Below are 15,354 nucleotides of genomic sequence, written 5' to 3'. Positions count from 1 at the left end.
CCATCATAAAAAAATCCACAAATAATAAATGGTGGAGAGGATATAAAGAAAAGAGAACCCTCGTGCACTATTGGTAGGAATGTAAATTGATACAGCCACTATAGAGAACAGTATGGGGGTTCCTTAAAAAACTAAAAATTGAACTACCATATAATCTGCCTGCAATGAAGGAGACCCCAGGTCGATTCCTGGGTCAGGAAGCTACCCTGGAGAAGGGACAGGCTACCCACTCTAGTATTCATGGGCTTCCCTGGTGGCTCAGACGGTGAAGAATCTGCCTACAGTGTGGGAGACCTGGGTTCACTCCCTGGGTTGAAGACCCCCTGGAGGAGGGCATGGCAACTCACTCTTGCCTGGAGAATCCCTATGGACAGAGGAGCCAGGCAGGCTACAGTCCATGGGGTCACAAAGTCAGACACAACTGAGCGACTAAGCATAGCACACAGCACCATATAATCTAGCAATCCCAACATTTGCTGCAGCACTATATACAATAGGGAGGATATGGAAGCAACCTAAATATCCATCAACAGATGAATAGATAAATAAGATGTGGTACATACAAACAATGGAATATCACTCAGCTATAAAAGGAACAAAATTGGGCCATTTGTACAGACAGGATGGACCCAGAGTCAGAGGGAAGTTAAGTCAGAATAAGCAACAAATATTGTATATTAATACGTATATGTGGAATCTAGAAAAATGGTACAGAAGAACCTATCTGCAGAGACGAAGATGTGGAGAATGGAAGCGTGGGCATGGAGTGGGGGGCTGGGGCATGGATGAATTGGGAGATGGGGACTGATGTATGTGCACCGCCATGTGTAAAACAGATAGCTAATGGAAACCTGCTGTTCCTGTTGTATAATGTAGGGAGCTGAGCTTGGTGTTCTGGGATGATTTAGAGGGGTGAGATGGAGGAGGTAGGAAGGAGGGTCAAGAGGGAGGGGATATATATATATAAACAGATAGCTGATTCACTTTGTAGTACAACACTGTAAAGCAACTATAATCCAGGAAAAAAAAATGATACAATTAACACCCATATGCATAGGTTAAAAAATAGATTATGAACTGAATAATTCATTTATCATTTGGATTACCCACCATTCATTGCCCTCTATTTTAACAGTACAACTGAAAACTGGCTGAAAAGGGATGACAAAAATACAGACATTAAGTAATATACAACTGAATGTTTCAAAGATGACTTTTCACTTCAGAAAGCTTACTTATAGAACTAGTAAAATAACCTAGTATTTTTCAAGGAAAAAAAAAAGGAAGAATAAAAAAAACTCATAATATTTATGTTGCGCATACACACGTAGTGTTTCTAACAGAAATGCTACGAATATCAGTTCTTCATATTATCAGATATGGAAGGCTTAAGAACCTGATATACTAGTAATTACTGAACTGCCTAGGGAAAAAAGTATTATTCTCAAATAAGAAGAGAAGTCTGAAAGAACTAAAAGTTACCTGTAGAGTACAGTTCATCATCCTTATTATGTAGTCAAACTGCTGATGATCTAATATTGCCCGGTTCTGCTGAACATGTAAACCCAGCTCATCAGTGAGACACTGTCTTGCTGCCTTTCCTTTAAGGGCTCTCAATGCAGCAGGAAGGGTCTGAGGACATAAGAGGCAGACATGAATAAGAGGTTTCACTGGAAAAAAAGATAACTTTAAATCACGCTAACTCATGCATATTCTGTAAACCATTTAACAGAGCTATTAGAATTAGAAAAGAAGGACAACATGGATTATAGTGATGTTTTAAATTTAAGGCAGCATGAAAATAAACAGGACTAGTTTATGTGATACATTTAAAAAACATTAAACTTCATTAAAAAAAAAAACTTATCAAAACTGTGGCCACCAAAATAACTGCTGCTTCAGATTCTGAGTCAAAACCATGGATACTTGATATGTTCTTTTAATAGCTGGCCACATCTCTGTGGCAAAAATAGAAGAAAAAACTAAAATGACAAGAAGCATGGGTGATTTTATTCTTTTATAGTGATTAGCAACTTAATCACTACTCAGTTTTAATTTATGACTGGAAAATTCTGCAATCCCTTCTATTTCAAAAGTATAATTAAGAAGGAAAAAACTCAGAGCAACAAATAGAAATCTCTAGGTTTACATGCTAAAACTCTTCCACTTCCTCACCCACAAGAATGCCTCTTCCAGTTCACCTTTAGAGCCTGATTTACTTTACATAAAGTAGTATTAACAATAGGCTTATTTAACTTTGAAAATGTAAAATGAGAACAAAAGAGCAAATAAGAAGGAAGAAAAAAGACAGAGTAGGAGGTCCTAATATTGTTACAAGGGGCACAAGAAACAGTGTGAAAGTTGAAAGCAAGAGAAGCAAAAGAAAGTCTGTTTAACACTTCAATCATAAGAAAAAATGGATTCCAAAAAACTCAAAATACAGACTGGAGGGTAATTAAGTGGATAAAAACTTTGTTTCACAAGCTTTACTAGCCTCATCTAATAAATGCTCAGAACAATGACAAGTCACTAAGAAAAGGTGACATTAATATGTTTTATTAAAGAAGGCAAGAAAATGTGCTATTAAAGGCATATTTACATGAAGAGCACAATTTTTATAATTCATTACTTGTTTTAACTATATTTTTTGTAATAAATAAAATTATATTTTAAATGTTTTTAAGTCTCTTGATGAAACTGAAAGAGGAGAGTGAAAAAGTTGGCTTAAAGCTCAACATTCAGAAAATGAAGATCATGGCATCACTTCATGGCAATTAGATGGGGAAACAGTGGAAACAGTGGCTGATTTTATTTTGGGGGGGTTTAAAAATCACTGCAGATGGTGATTACAGCCATGAAATTAAAAGACGCTTACTCCTTGGAAGGAAAGTTATGACCAACCTAGACAGCATATTAAAAAGCAGCGACATTACTTTGCCAGCAAAGGTCTGTCTAGTTCAGGTTATGGTTTTTCCAGTAGTCATGTATGGATGTGAGAGTTGGACTATAAAGAAGCTGAGCACTAAAGAATTGATGCTTTTGAACTGTGGTGTTGGAAAGACTCTTGAGAGTGTCTTGGACTGCAAGGAGATCCAACCAGTTCATCCTAAAGGAAATCAGTCCTGAGTGTTCATTAGAAGGACTGATGTTGAAGCTGAAACTCCAATACTCTGGCAACCTGATGCAAAGAAGTGACTCACTGGAAAAGACCCTGATGCTGGGAAAGACAAGGCAGGAGGAGAAGGAGATTACAGAGAATGAGATGGTTGAATGGCATCACCGACTCAATGGAGATGAGTCTGAGTAAACTCCAGGAGTTGGTGATGGACACAGTGGCCTGCAGTGCTGCGGTCCATGGGATCGTGAAGAGCTGGACACGACTGAGCGACTGAACTGAACTGACTGAAGTTTCTAAATAATATGCCAAAACAGAATTTAATGAACAATGTTTAAAAGTTTCGGGGGGGGGGGAATGACTATCAATATTTTGGGCTTGGCTAAGATTTTAAATATTAGACACTATTCATTTAAAATGATAAAAACAATGAAAGAATACTTTATAAAGAAAAGGGATGGAAATAGAGGAGAGGTCAGTTGGCAAGCTAAACACAGAAATCTGAAAGGGACATGATTAATGCTTACTTGGGAATGATGGCATTTTATTACCTTTTCAGTCTCCAGCGTTTTATTTTCAAATATGAATGAAATGCAGTTTCTAACAACTTCCAATCTCTGTGCGCTGTTGAAAACTGTTGTCACTTTATCCATTATTGAAACTATTAAAGGAATATAACACAAATTAAATTCCTTTGGCAATAATAAAAGCAAGGGAATATTACTATTTACAGTTTATATGACTCTGTTCACATGACAAACACTTAAGCCTTTATTTCCCCCTTGTTACATGACACTGAAGATCACTTTGATTACATTATTGAGGATAATTTCACAGGATAGATCCTAATACTGCACTTAACTCTTACACAAATTAATTCATGTTGCACAGTAAAATTTTATTAAGCAAAGATAAACATCACTTTTTTTAACCGTTAGTTGTAAACAAACAGACAAGAAATGTGTCAGGTACAAGATCATGACCAACACAGCTAACGCTCATATATAAGAGGACTGACTACTAACAGGAAAAGAAGCTGATACTTCTAACATATTACCAAAGAAAGACCACATACCACAAAAAACTAGGTTCTAAAAATCTGAGTATAGGTGACCTGAAGAAGCACTGCACACAAACAAAAGTGATCATGGCCGAAGAACTGCTTTATAAATTTGAGTCTCTTTTCGGTTCTGTGAACTTAGTACCTGTCAACTTTACAAGATTGGATAATTCTAGTGTACTACATAAGCTAAAATTAACCTATTAAAAGAATACTAGAAGATATAAATTAAATCAGTATTCATGAAATAAAAAGTATAATTTCACAAAGAACTACACAATATCATTTGTACAAATCAGGTAGTAGCTATAATTCTTAAGCCTTATATTTTATGATTGCTGTTACCTAACAAGAAAAACCATAATACCATACTCTTGGCCTTCCTTTCATTTCATCAATATGAAATTTTACATTCTTAAAACAATTTTTTAAACTTAAAAATTCTGAAATAATTATGAGCTTACACAGAGTTACAAATTAGTACAGAGAAGATCCATGTACTTCACACCCAACTTCCCCAAATGGTGGTATCATACCTAACTATAGTGCTTTATCAGAATCAGGAAATCAATCTTACTTGGTTTTTACTAGTTCTCTTGAAATCATTTAAAATTATGTAACAGTAATGACCATGATGGTAAAATAGATTATTTCATATGACTGTCTCTGTCTGAAATGTGCATTCTTTATTTTGTACTCTGGAACTTCCCACATGTGGAGGTCTGTGGCACAGACAGAAACTGAAATTGATCTATATTTGGAGTAGAAAATGTCTTAGTCTCCAAGTAAGACCACATACTTTAGAGAGCAACATCTTTAACCTATTTTTATAAATTTTTAATTCTAAAATTTCTTTCATAGCATTTTAAAGTTTCTTTAGGATGAACCATTAAAAATTTCACCTTTTTAAATAATGAATCTGTTTACCATCTGGAAATTGATACTTTCCTTTGGAGACAATGACTTAGTTTATTCCCAGGAGAAAGTTCTTCACTTAAGAGTTTGATATATCAGGGATTGGCCAAATCCTCAGCTGCAGCATTCTAATACTAGCTTTCTAACAGCTGATAACAACTCTGGTTTATGGGTATTCGACTTTTCAGGTCTTCCTTCTTAAGGTTTTGGCTTTCAAATGCTATTTTTAGCAGTTTATCATCACTCTGGCACCTCTGAGGAATAGCTGGAAAGTAATTAACTTCTCAAAATGTGAATGGTTCTTAAAGTGACATAGCAATTCTACACTCATATTAAATGGGTATCATGTAAGATGAAACATTCATACTTTAAAAATTTTAATGCAATGAAAATCCTGATTCTGATCAATTTAAATGAATCAGAAAGTTGGACAGAGGTCCCTGCATTCATCCTTCACTCATTCATTCATCATTCTTTCATCTGTTTGTTCATTCATTCATTTTGGTTTTATAGGCAATCCATGCAGGGACAAATACTGAGTCATATGTATTTCTCTCACTGACTACAATGAGAGATTCCATATGCATATAAAATATTTGATGTTGACTGAAAATGAAGAGATTATACAAAAATAATACTGAGACAAGGCTACAGTTCAAGCAGATAAAAATTTAAACCAACTTCATGTGTGTATTTAAAGAAAGTATTCAACTGAGTTATGAATATTAAACTTACAAAATGAAACCCTTCAAAAAGTAACTACCCTAACACACTGCCTTCTCTATTTTCTTCTCCATGTGAAAGTATGAACAACACTTAAGTATAAGCTGGTAATATGTAGGGAAATTACAGCAAATTAGCATTATTAAGTAAATAGTAAGTAATATTCACATTACTATATAATGTCCCTGACCAGGGATCAAAGCTGAGCCCCCTGCATTGGGAGCATGGAGTCTTAGCCACTGGATCACCAGGGAAGTCCCTGTGTCTTATATCTTGATTAAAAGTTTACCTTTAAAGCAAACAAATGGATAAATACATACCAACAGGTGGACCTGCAGGCACAACACATTTCTTTTCCACTCTTGAAGCAGGAGGTGCATTCTGATTCTTAGCAAGATTTTCCTGTATTAATTCCTGTACCCGAGTTTCATTAATTTTGGGGAAAGGAAGAATATGAACTCGCAAGTGGGATCCTTCTGTTGGGCGTGGAACTTTCTGAAATGCCATGTGAGGGTTTGGATTCTCCTGCAACATTAAACATAGGTAAGATTATTCAAAAGTTAAAATAACAATGGCAGATCGTTGGCCAGAGGGACAGAAACTGAAATCAGACAGATGAGAGATTATATACACATTCAGATATATGCCATAAAATACAGAGTCCTGGAATACATGAGCTACCAGCAGCATCTGATACAGCTGACTGATCATTCTTTTCCTCTTCAACACACACTTTGTTCACCTGGTTTGTAAATTTCTTGCTACATCTTTGTCTATTTTTTATCTCCCTAATCTCTTAACTTTGTAAATTTCTTGCTACATCTTTGTCTATTTTTTATCTCCCTAATCTCTTAACTATGTGACTACCCCAGGGCTCAGACCACAGGCCTCTTTTCTATTTACATTTACTTCCTTGGTGATAACCTATAGTCTCGTATTTTTAACTACAAGAACACCAATGATTCACAAATTTTGGTCTCCAAATAAGTGTCCTCCTGAACTCCATATCTATATATTCAACAATCTGCAAATACTGTTTCCACTTGGATTTAAAATAACATCTTGAATATATGTTCAAAACGAACATTTAGTATTCACCTCCCTCAAAATTGCTATCTGCAGTCTTCCTCACTTCAGTACATGGCATATTTATATCTTCTAATCACTTCAGTGAAAAACTTAAGAGTAATCATTAATGCCGTTCTCTAATACCCCATTATCCATTCCTGTGCAAACCTTTAACTTGTATCTTTAAACTATGTCTATAACCTGACCACTTTTCAACACACCTTGGTTTAAGTCAAAGTTTAAGGCAAATCTTTAACTTGTGTCTTTAAACTATGTCTATAACCTGACCACTTTTCAGCATACCTTGGTTTAAGTCAGCATCTCTTTCATGTTGCTACAGAACAGTCTCCTAACCTGTCTCTCTGTTCTACCCCTGCTCTCACTCTCACTCTATTTTTAACACTGCAGACAGAGTGAGCTAGCTAAAGCATGTCAAATTATTATCTACTTGTTCATAATGAGTGATATGAACACATATCAGGACTGTATTAGTTAAATTAATTGTGTCAGCTAATATTTTCATAGACCCTCGGAGTTGGCATGGAGTTTTATCCAGCCACTACTTATGTACAATTATATTTCAAATACTACAGGCAGAGTGGAATCCATACTTTTTACAAAGTTCCATATGAAAGGCTGCTGTACAATCATTCTTAGGCCAACTCTTGCATTTACCATTCGGTGAAACCAGAAAATTTCTTTTTCCTTCTGAACCTGCATTATTTATGTTGTACATTAAGCTCCATATTGCCCTACATATTTTCTGGACAGTTAAAATGGCCAACCAGCATCATCTACCAGAGCTGCTCCCCACAATTCTTTCTGATTATTTGGCCCAGACCCAGATAAAGGAAACGTAGGATCATAGTAGAAGATAAAGGGAGTATATGTCAGTAACAGAGTGGAAATAATACTCCTTTAAGTGTCAGAAAGCCTGGGTTCTAGTTTTTGCTCTACTCATTATGTGATACTGGATAAACAACTTTGCCTAAGTCTATAAAGGCATGCCTTATTTTCTTGCACTTCACTTTACTGAGCTTTATCAGTTCAGTTCAGTCGCTTAGTCGTGTCTGACTCTTTGCGACCCCATGGACTACAGCACGCCAGGCTTCCCTGTCCATCACCAACTCCCAAAGTTTACTCAAGCTCATGTCCATTGAGCCATCCAACCATCTCATCCTCTGTCATCCCCTTCTCCTCCCGTCTTCAATCTTTCCCAGCATCAGGGTCTTTTCAAATGAGTCAGTTCTTTGCATCAGGTGGCCAAAATACTGGAGTTTCAGCTTCAGCGGCTGAGCTTCATAGTTACTACTTTTTTCACAAACTGAAGGTTTGTGACAACCCTATGTCAAACAAGTCTATTAGCACCATTTTTTCCCAACAGCATTTTTTTACTTTGTGTTTCTGTGTCATGTTTTGGTAATTCTCATAATATTTCAAACTTTTTCATTATTATATTTGTTAAGGTGATCTGTGGTCAGGGATCTTTGCTGTTATTACTGCAAAAAGATTATGACTTACTGAAGGCTCACATGATGGTTAGCATTTATTTTTTTTAACAAAAATAGTATTTTTAAATTGAGGCACATACATTGTATCTTTTAGATACAAATACTATTGCACACAACAGACTACAGTATAGTGTAAACACAACTTTTATACACACTGGGAAACCAAAAAATTCACATGACTCACTTTATTGTGATACTTGCTTTTCTTCAACTCACAATATTTCCAAGTGTCTATACTTACACTTCTCTTAAAAGATTCTTGAGATGGTGAAATCAGATCAAAAACTTGTTCCTGCCAAAGAAGCCCTCATATACACTTTGTATTCCCCCTAATATATAAAGATATATTAGCAAAGACAGAAAAAAATAAGTAAATTCCTAAGCCAAGTCTTCACAATCACTACTATCTAAACTATATGCTGAAGAAACTGTTCTAAAATTACACCAGATTAACACCAATATCACTGGTCTGGAGTTTCTGAAACTGCCCTTTCCAAAAGCAGTATGTTTGTTCTCTGTTCTTTAAACACTATATCTAAGATATTTTATCTTCTCAAAAATTATAAATATACATTTTCTAAAACTCATTGGACAGATAATTCTTTCATGCTGGGGAGGTAATTCATGTGAATTTTGAATTTTGAGTCATTTAAAGTATATTTGTCACTACTTCTGTTTTTATATATACTTATTTTCTTTATAATAAAATTAAAACTAAATATATTTCCTATGATATAAATAATATTAAAGTGAATTTTAAAACATGGAAAAATAAAAGTAGAAAAGAAATTTTCTTAGTGATAATAATATCTTTTCTAGCACATTTTATCTCTCTCTCTCTCACTACATATGCTTCTATCTTATTCCAAAAATAACTTAAAGTGGTTTACAAAAATAAAGATACACATATTGATTGCTTCTAGTCAAAAATTCGGTAATGTTACAGGTTCATTCTAAACTGCATAAAGCAAGACTGAAGATCTAAAAATAGTCAAGGGAATTCTGAAGAAGAGTAAATGGAGAAGTCAAACTCTCCAGATTATAAAACTTATATTAACCTTTAATAATTAATACAGTATGGTAAATAGTATCACTGAGGGTTAAAGGGCTAATGAAATCAAGAAGCCCAGAAACAGGACTATGAGTGAAAATGTGATAGGGATGGGAGGCAAATTCAGAAGGAAAAGTTAAAACAGTTCAATGAAAGAGGGTAATACAACAAAGCATTTTTAGCTCATGGTCTCTGATGTCAGACTGCCTAGATTAAACGCTAGCTTAGCCACTCACTAGTAGTGTGACCTAGTATATTATCAATTCTCTTACTACTTGTGTTTTAGTTTCCTCATCTGTAAGGAAGATAATAATACAATACCTACTTCATAAGGTTCTTGTGAGAGTGGAACAAATTATTATAGGAAAGCTTTATAACACACACACACACATATTTCCCCTGAATAAATCTAAAGCTCTTTTCCAAAAGTCTAGAGTATATTCATCTGAAAAACGTTCAGTCGCTGCATATTCTATGGCATGACACCAAGCTTCTAAAACTAAAACCCCACTTCTTTTTCCATCATATCATCCATCTATTCCCATATATTCCCATCATATCACCAGCTACTTATATTTTAACAACAACAGTATTCAATAAAGGTTTAAATAAAAAATCGCTTATTAGAGAAAAGATATAGCTATTCGTCACTAATAGTTTTTCTTCTCAGAACCAAATCCATACACAATTTAGAATAAGCATCTAAAACAAATATCACTTTAAGACAAAGTTCATATTCCTTAGTTGTACAGATAGTCTTCATAAAATTCAAATTTTGGGTTAAAGTTACTGAAAAATAATATATTTAACTGTATTTAGAAAATTCAAGAAAGGCTCATGCCCCAAGATCTAGTATTGAACATAATTTGGTTTTCTGGCTGCCGTATCTGTACACTGCTGCCCTCTAACGGGCAGTATGGTAATTATAAAGGACCACATTCACCAACTCGCACCCAACTTGGTCATATAATGACTTCAAAGACAGCAGAAATGAGAGACATTTTAAGGCTGGTTGAACTCTGTATGTTCTTGGAAACATGTGATCTTATTTATAACTCCAAATGAATTTAGAACAATCCCTTGAAGACTACTGAGCTCATTAAAAACTGCATACCAATTTCATTGTTTAATCACCATGTTGAAATAAGAAAATGAATTATTTTCCAGTAGAACAAAGAAACAGCCAAATGGTCATCTTTGATTTTCGAGAAGTGCAAATATAAAGTAATAACTAAGGATTGAGACAACTACATACTTAAGGTGAACATAATTCTGTTCAAAGCAACAAGTTGGCAAAATGTACTATCGTTTAGAGGAAATTTTAAAGTTGGATAATGACATTCAAGAAGTGAGCTCTGTAATCCTGCTTTTAGAGAATACTCTATTAATGGGAAGTACAATGATTTTCTCAGACTTGAAAAACTGACACATAAACCATCTGGTCTGGAAACACGGATTTTTCTTTTGGCAAACTAAATGAGAATATGCCTAGGGCTTACAGAAAACAAGGCTGAGAAAGCATTTCAAATAAAAGCAAAACAACAAAAAGGTCCAAACTCTACTGGAAATTCAAAGTAGGCACATTGGGGAAAAAAACTTCTTCCACACTGGTCTCAAAAATGAATGATAAATCAATGTGTCTCTATCAGAGGCTACCAAGTTTCCCATTAGTTTATGTATTTAGTAATTATTTAATGTGCACCAATCATATCTAGAGCTGTTATACGAATTCTTAAAAATCCATTCAAATACAGTCAAAACAAAACTATCATTGGACTGAATTGTTAAACACTGACAAAATGGACTTTTTGGACTTGCCTGACTGTGAACACATTTGCTAGAATGAAACATCCTCAATTTTCCATCTCACAGGCCTTTCAATGATCACCTAACAGAATTAATACCTCATCCTTAATACAAAGAAATCTGGTGTATGACTTTAATATTTGAAGTGCTGGCTGCCCTAATTCAAGGTTTATTGACCTTGATACTATCGATATTTTGAGGTAGATAATTCTTGTTTGGCAGTGAGGGGTGGAGAAAATATACAAAGTATATTGTAAAATGTTCAGAAGCATCGTTGGCTTCTAATTAACTATATGTCAGTAGTATACTCTCTGGTATTGACTACCAAAAAATGTCTCCAGACACTGCCAAATTTCTAGGGAAACAGTTTGCCCCTGTTAGAACAACTGCTCTATTTATGACTCTAGAATGGAGGCTGCATGTTCTAAGACATGTATCCTTTTTACAAATACCAAAAGAGCACAAGTGACTAGCTAGGAGACCTAATACTCTTACACAGCTGCTGGCATGCAAATTAAGGCCATAAAAGATAAAACTAAAAACCTATTAAAATGGCTAAAATGAAAACAACTGAGTACACCAAGCGTTGGTGAAGATGCGAGGCAAACAGAACTCTCATATATTACTGCTGGGAATGCAAAATTGTATAGATTCTTAAGAAAACAGTCTGGAAGTTTTTTATAGAGTTATCATCTTGTTATGACTTTTCTAGCAATCTATGCCTAGTTACTCACTCAAGAGAAATAAATATGTTCACATAAAAACCTGTCATATTGATTATATTCTTTGCAGCCAAAGATGGAGAAACTCTATACTGTCAGCAAAAACAAGACCTGGGGCTAACTGTGTCTCAGATCATGAGCTCCTTACTGAAAACTTCAGACTTAAAGAAAGTAGGGAAAACACTAGACCATTCAGGTATGACCCAAATCAAATCCCTTATGATCTTACAGTGGAGGTGACAAATCGATTCAAGGGATTAGATCTCGTAGACAGACTGCCTGAAGAACTATGGACAGAAGTTCATAACACTGTATAGGAGGCTGGGACCAAAACCACCCCAAAGAAAAAGAAATCCAAGAACGCAAAATGGTTGTCTGAGGAAACTTTACAAATAGCTGAGAAAAGAAGAGATGTGAAAAGTAAAGGAGAAAGGGAAAGATATAAGCAACTGAATGCAGAGTTCCAAAGAATAACAAGGAGAGGTAAGAGAGCTTTCTTAAATGAACAATGCAAAGAAATAGAGGAAAACGATAGAATGGGAAAGACTAGAGAGCTCCTCAAGGCAACTGGAGATACCAAGGGAACATTTCATGCCAAAGATGGGCACAATAAAGGACAGAAATGGCAAGCACCTAACAGAAGTAGAAAAGATTAAGGAGAGGTGGCAAGAATACACAGAAGAACTGTACAAAAAAAGTCTTAAACTGCCCAGGAGAAACACAATGATGTGGTCACTCTCTAGATCTAGAGTCGGGTGTGAAGTCAAGTGGGCCTTATGAAGCATTACTAAGAACAAAGTTGGTGAAGGTGATGGAATTCCAGCTGAGCTATTTCAAATCCTAAAAGATGCTGCTGTAAAAGTGCTGCACGCAATATGCCAGCAAATTTGGAAAACCCAGCAGTGGCCACAGGACCGGAAAAGATCAATTTTCAATCCAATCCCAAAGAAAGGCAATGCCAAAGAATGTTAAAACTACCACAGGATTGCATTCATTTCACAGCTAGCAAGGTCATGCTTAAAATCTTTCAAGCTAGGCTTTAACAGTATGTGAACTGAGAACTTCCAGATGTACAAGCTGGATTTAGAAAAGACAGAGGAACCAGAGATCAAATCACCAACATCAGCTGGATCATAGAAAAAGCAAGAAAACTCCAGAAAAATATCTACTTCTGCTTCATTGACTATGCTAAAGCCTTTGACTCATAGATCACAACAAACTGTGGAAAATTCTTAAAGAGGTAGAATAGCAGACCACCTTACCTGCTTCCTGAGAAAGCAGGTATGCAGGTCATACCTGTATGCAGGTCAAAAAGCAAGTTAGAACAGGATATGGAACAATGGAGTGGTTCAAAATTGAGAGAGAAGTACGTCAAGACTGTGTATTATCACCCTGCTTATTTAACTTATATGTAGAGTATATCATGCAAAAAGCCAAGCATGATGACACACAAGCTGGAATCAAAATTGCCAGGAGAAATATCAACAATTTCAGATATGCAGATGATATCACCCTAATGGCAGAAAGCAAAGAGGAACTAAAGAGCATATTGATGAGGCTCAAAGAGAAGAGTGAAAAAGCTGGCTTAAAACCAACATTCAAAAACTAAGATCATGGCATCTGGTCCCATCACTTTATGGCAACTAGATGGGGAAAAGTGGAAACAGTGGCAGATTTTATTTGCTTGGGCTCCAGAATCACTGCAGATGGTGACTGCACCCATGAAATTAAAATACGCCTGCTCCTTGGATGAAAAGCTATGACAAACTAGACAGCATATTAAAAAGCAAAGACATCACTTTGCTAACAATAAGTCTGAGAGTCAAGGGTAAGATTTTTCCAGTAGTCATGTATAGATGTGAGAGTTGTACCATAAAGAAGGGTGAACAAAGAACTGATGCTTTTGAATTATGGTTCTGGAGAAGACTCTTGAGAGTTCTTTGGACAGCATGGAGACCAAATCAGTCAATCCTAAAGGAAAACAACTCTGAATATTCATTGGAAGGACTGATGCTGAAGCTCCAATAATTTGGAGTCCAATACTTTGGCCACCTGATGCAAAGAGCTGACTGATAAAGACCCTGATGCTGGGAAAGATTGAGGGTAGGAGGAGAAGTGAGTGACAGAGGATAAGTTGGTTGGATAGCATCACTGACTCAACGGACATGAGTTTGAACAAACTCTGGGAGATACTGAAGGACAGGAAAGCCTGGCATGCTACAGTCCATGGGGTTGCAAATAGCTGGACATGGCTTAGTGATTGAACAACAAAAAATCTTTGAACATGTTTAGGGTGGTTTTACTCACAACTGCCAAAATTTTCCTTCATTTGTTTAACAGATAAATAAAACTCTGATTAGCCATACAATGGAATAGTGCTCAACAATAAAAGGGACTAACTGATTCACGCAGTGACAGGAATGAGTGTGAAATGCCTTATGCAAAGAGAAACCAAACTCAAATAACTACATAATGACACTATGAAAAAGGTAAAAACTAACTACAGAGACAGAAAACAGATCAGTTGTCAAGAGTCTGAAGTGAGACAAGGATGTGACTATATCGGAGTATTAACACAATCTGGGGGAAGACAGAAATGTTCGATGCCCTTAGTGTTGTGGTGATTGCATCACTAGATTCATTTGTCACAATCTACCTATTGTACTTTAAAAATGGTAATTTTTATATATGTAAATTATATCACAGTAGATCTGATTTAAAAATGAACAAACTAAATAGGATGGAAGAAGGAATTTGATTTTTATGCTTTGGGTTTAGGGCCTCATTTTATCATGACAATCTAAGTGGTTATGTTTTAACTTTAAGATGAAAGATGATTGCAATATTTTACTTCTTTCCTATAAAAACAACAACAAGAAATCCCTTTATTCACCGTTGGCAAAGAGTACAAATATCATCAGTTTAGATGAAATGTGCCTAGTGGTGAAATTTACTTTCTGCAGAAATGTAAAGGAAACAGACCTAATTGATTTAGAATGGCTATTCCTGCATTTGGGCTTTCTTTTCTCATTAGAATTTTCAAACTTATTTGTTTCAGTGCTGGGCAATGGAATACCTATTAAACACAATTAGAAATCTCATATTATAAGAAAGTCCAAGTCCTCTCATTTTTCGTTTAATTTTTAAGAAAACAGACAAGTTACACAATCTAGCAAATGATTATGTACTACCACAGATGCAAAACAAATGAGAAAAACTGCACTATGTAAAACAGCAAAACACATGTCCAGTTGATTTCCTGATGCCTTGGAATCGATGCTTATAAAGTTCTTGTTCTGGATTATTTTAATATTCTCATTTTGCATTCAGCTAGTTGATTATTATAAATGTATGCTAAGACTCATAGAGAAAGAGCAGTGCAG

The 15,354-nt window shown here is 35.5% G+C and overlaps 1 protein-coding gene across 10 annotated transcripts in view; it reads right to left on the bottom strand.

The window, feature by feature from the left end:
* The window catches only part of SBF2 (SET binding factor 2), a 499,008-nt gene that overhangs the window by 190,970 nt on the left and 292,684 nt on the right, over positions 1-15,354 (bottom strand). For all 10 annotated transcript variants that reach the window (XM_060399918.1, XM_042233068.1, XM_015101036.3 and 7 more), the window contains 3 exons: positions 6,134-6,338; positions 3,667-3,776; positions 1,483-1,632 (listed from right to left, as the gene is read on the bottom strand). In XM_060399918.1, coding sequence (XP_060255901.1) covers positions 1,483-1,632; positions 3,667-3,776; positions 6,134-6,338 — 465 coding nt within the window. The remainder of the gene's footprint in view (positions 1-1,482; positions 1,633-3,666; positions 3,777-6,133; positions 6,339-15,354) is intronic.

The sequence above is a fragment of the Ovis aries genome, chromosome 15 (assembly GCF_016772045.2).
Source record: "Ovis aries strain OAR_USU_Benz2616 breed Rambouillet chromosome 15, ARS-UI_Ramb_v3.0, whole genome shotgun sequence".
Lineage (NCBI taxonomy): Eukaryota > Metazoa > Chordata > Mammalia > Artiodactyla > Bovidae > Ovis > Ovis aries.
Note: the sequence above shows the minus strand (reverse complement) of the source record. Positions and strands in the feature narration are given on the sequence as shown.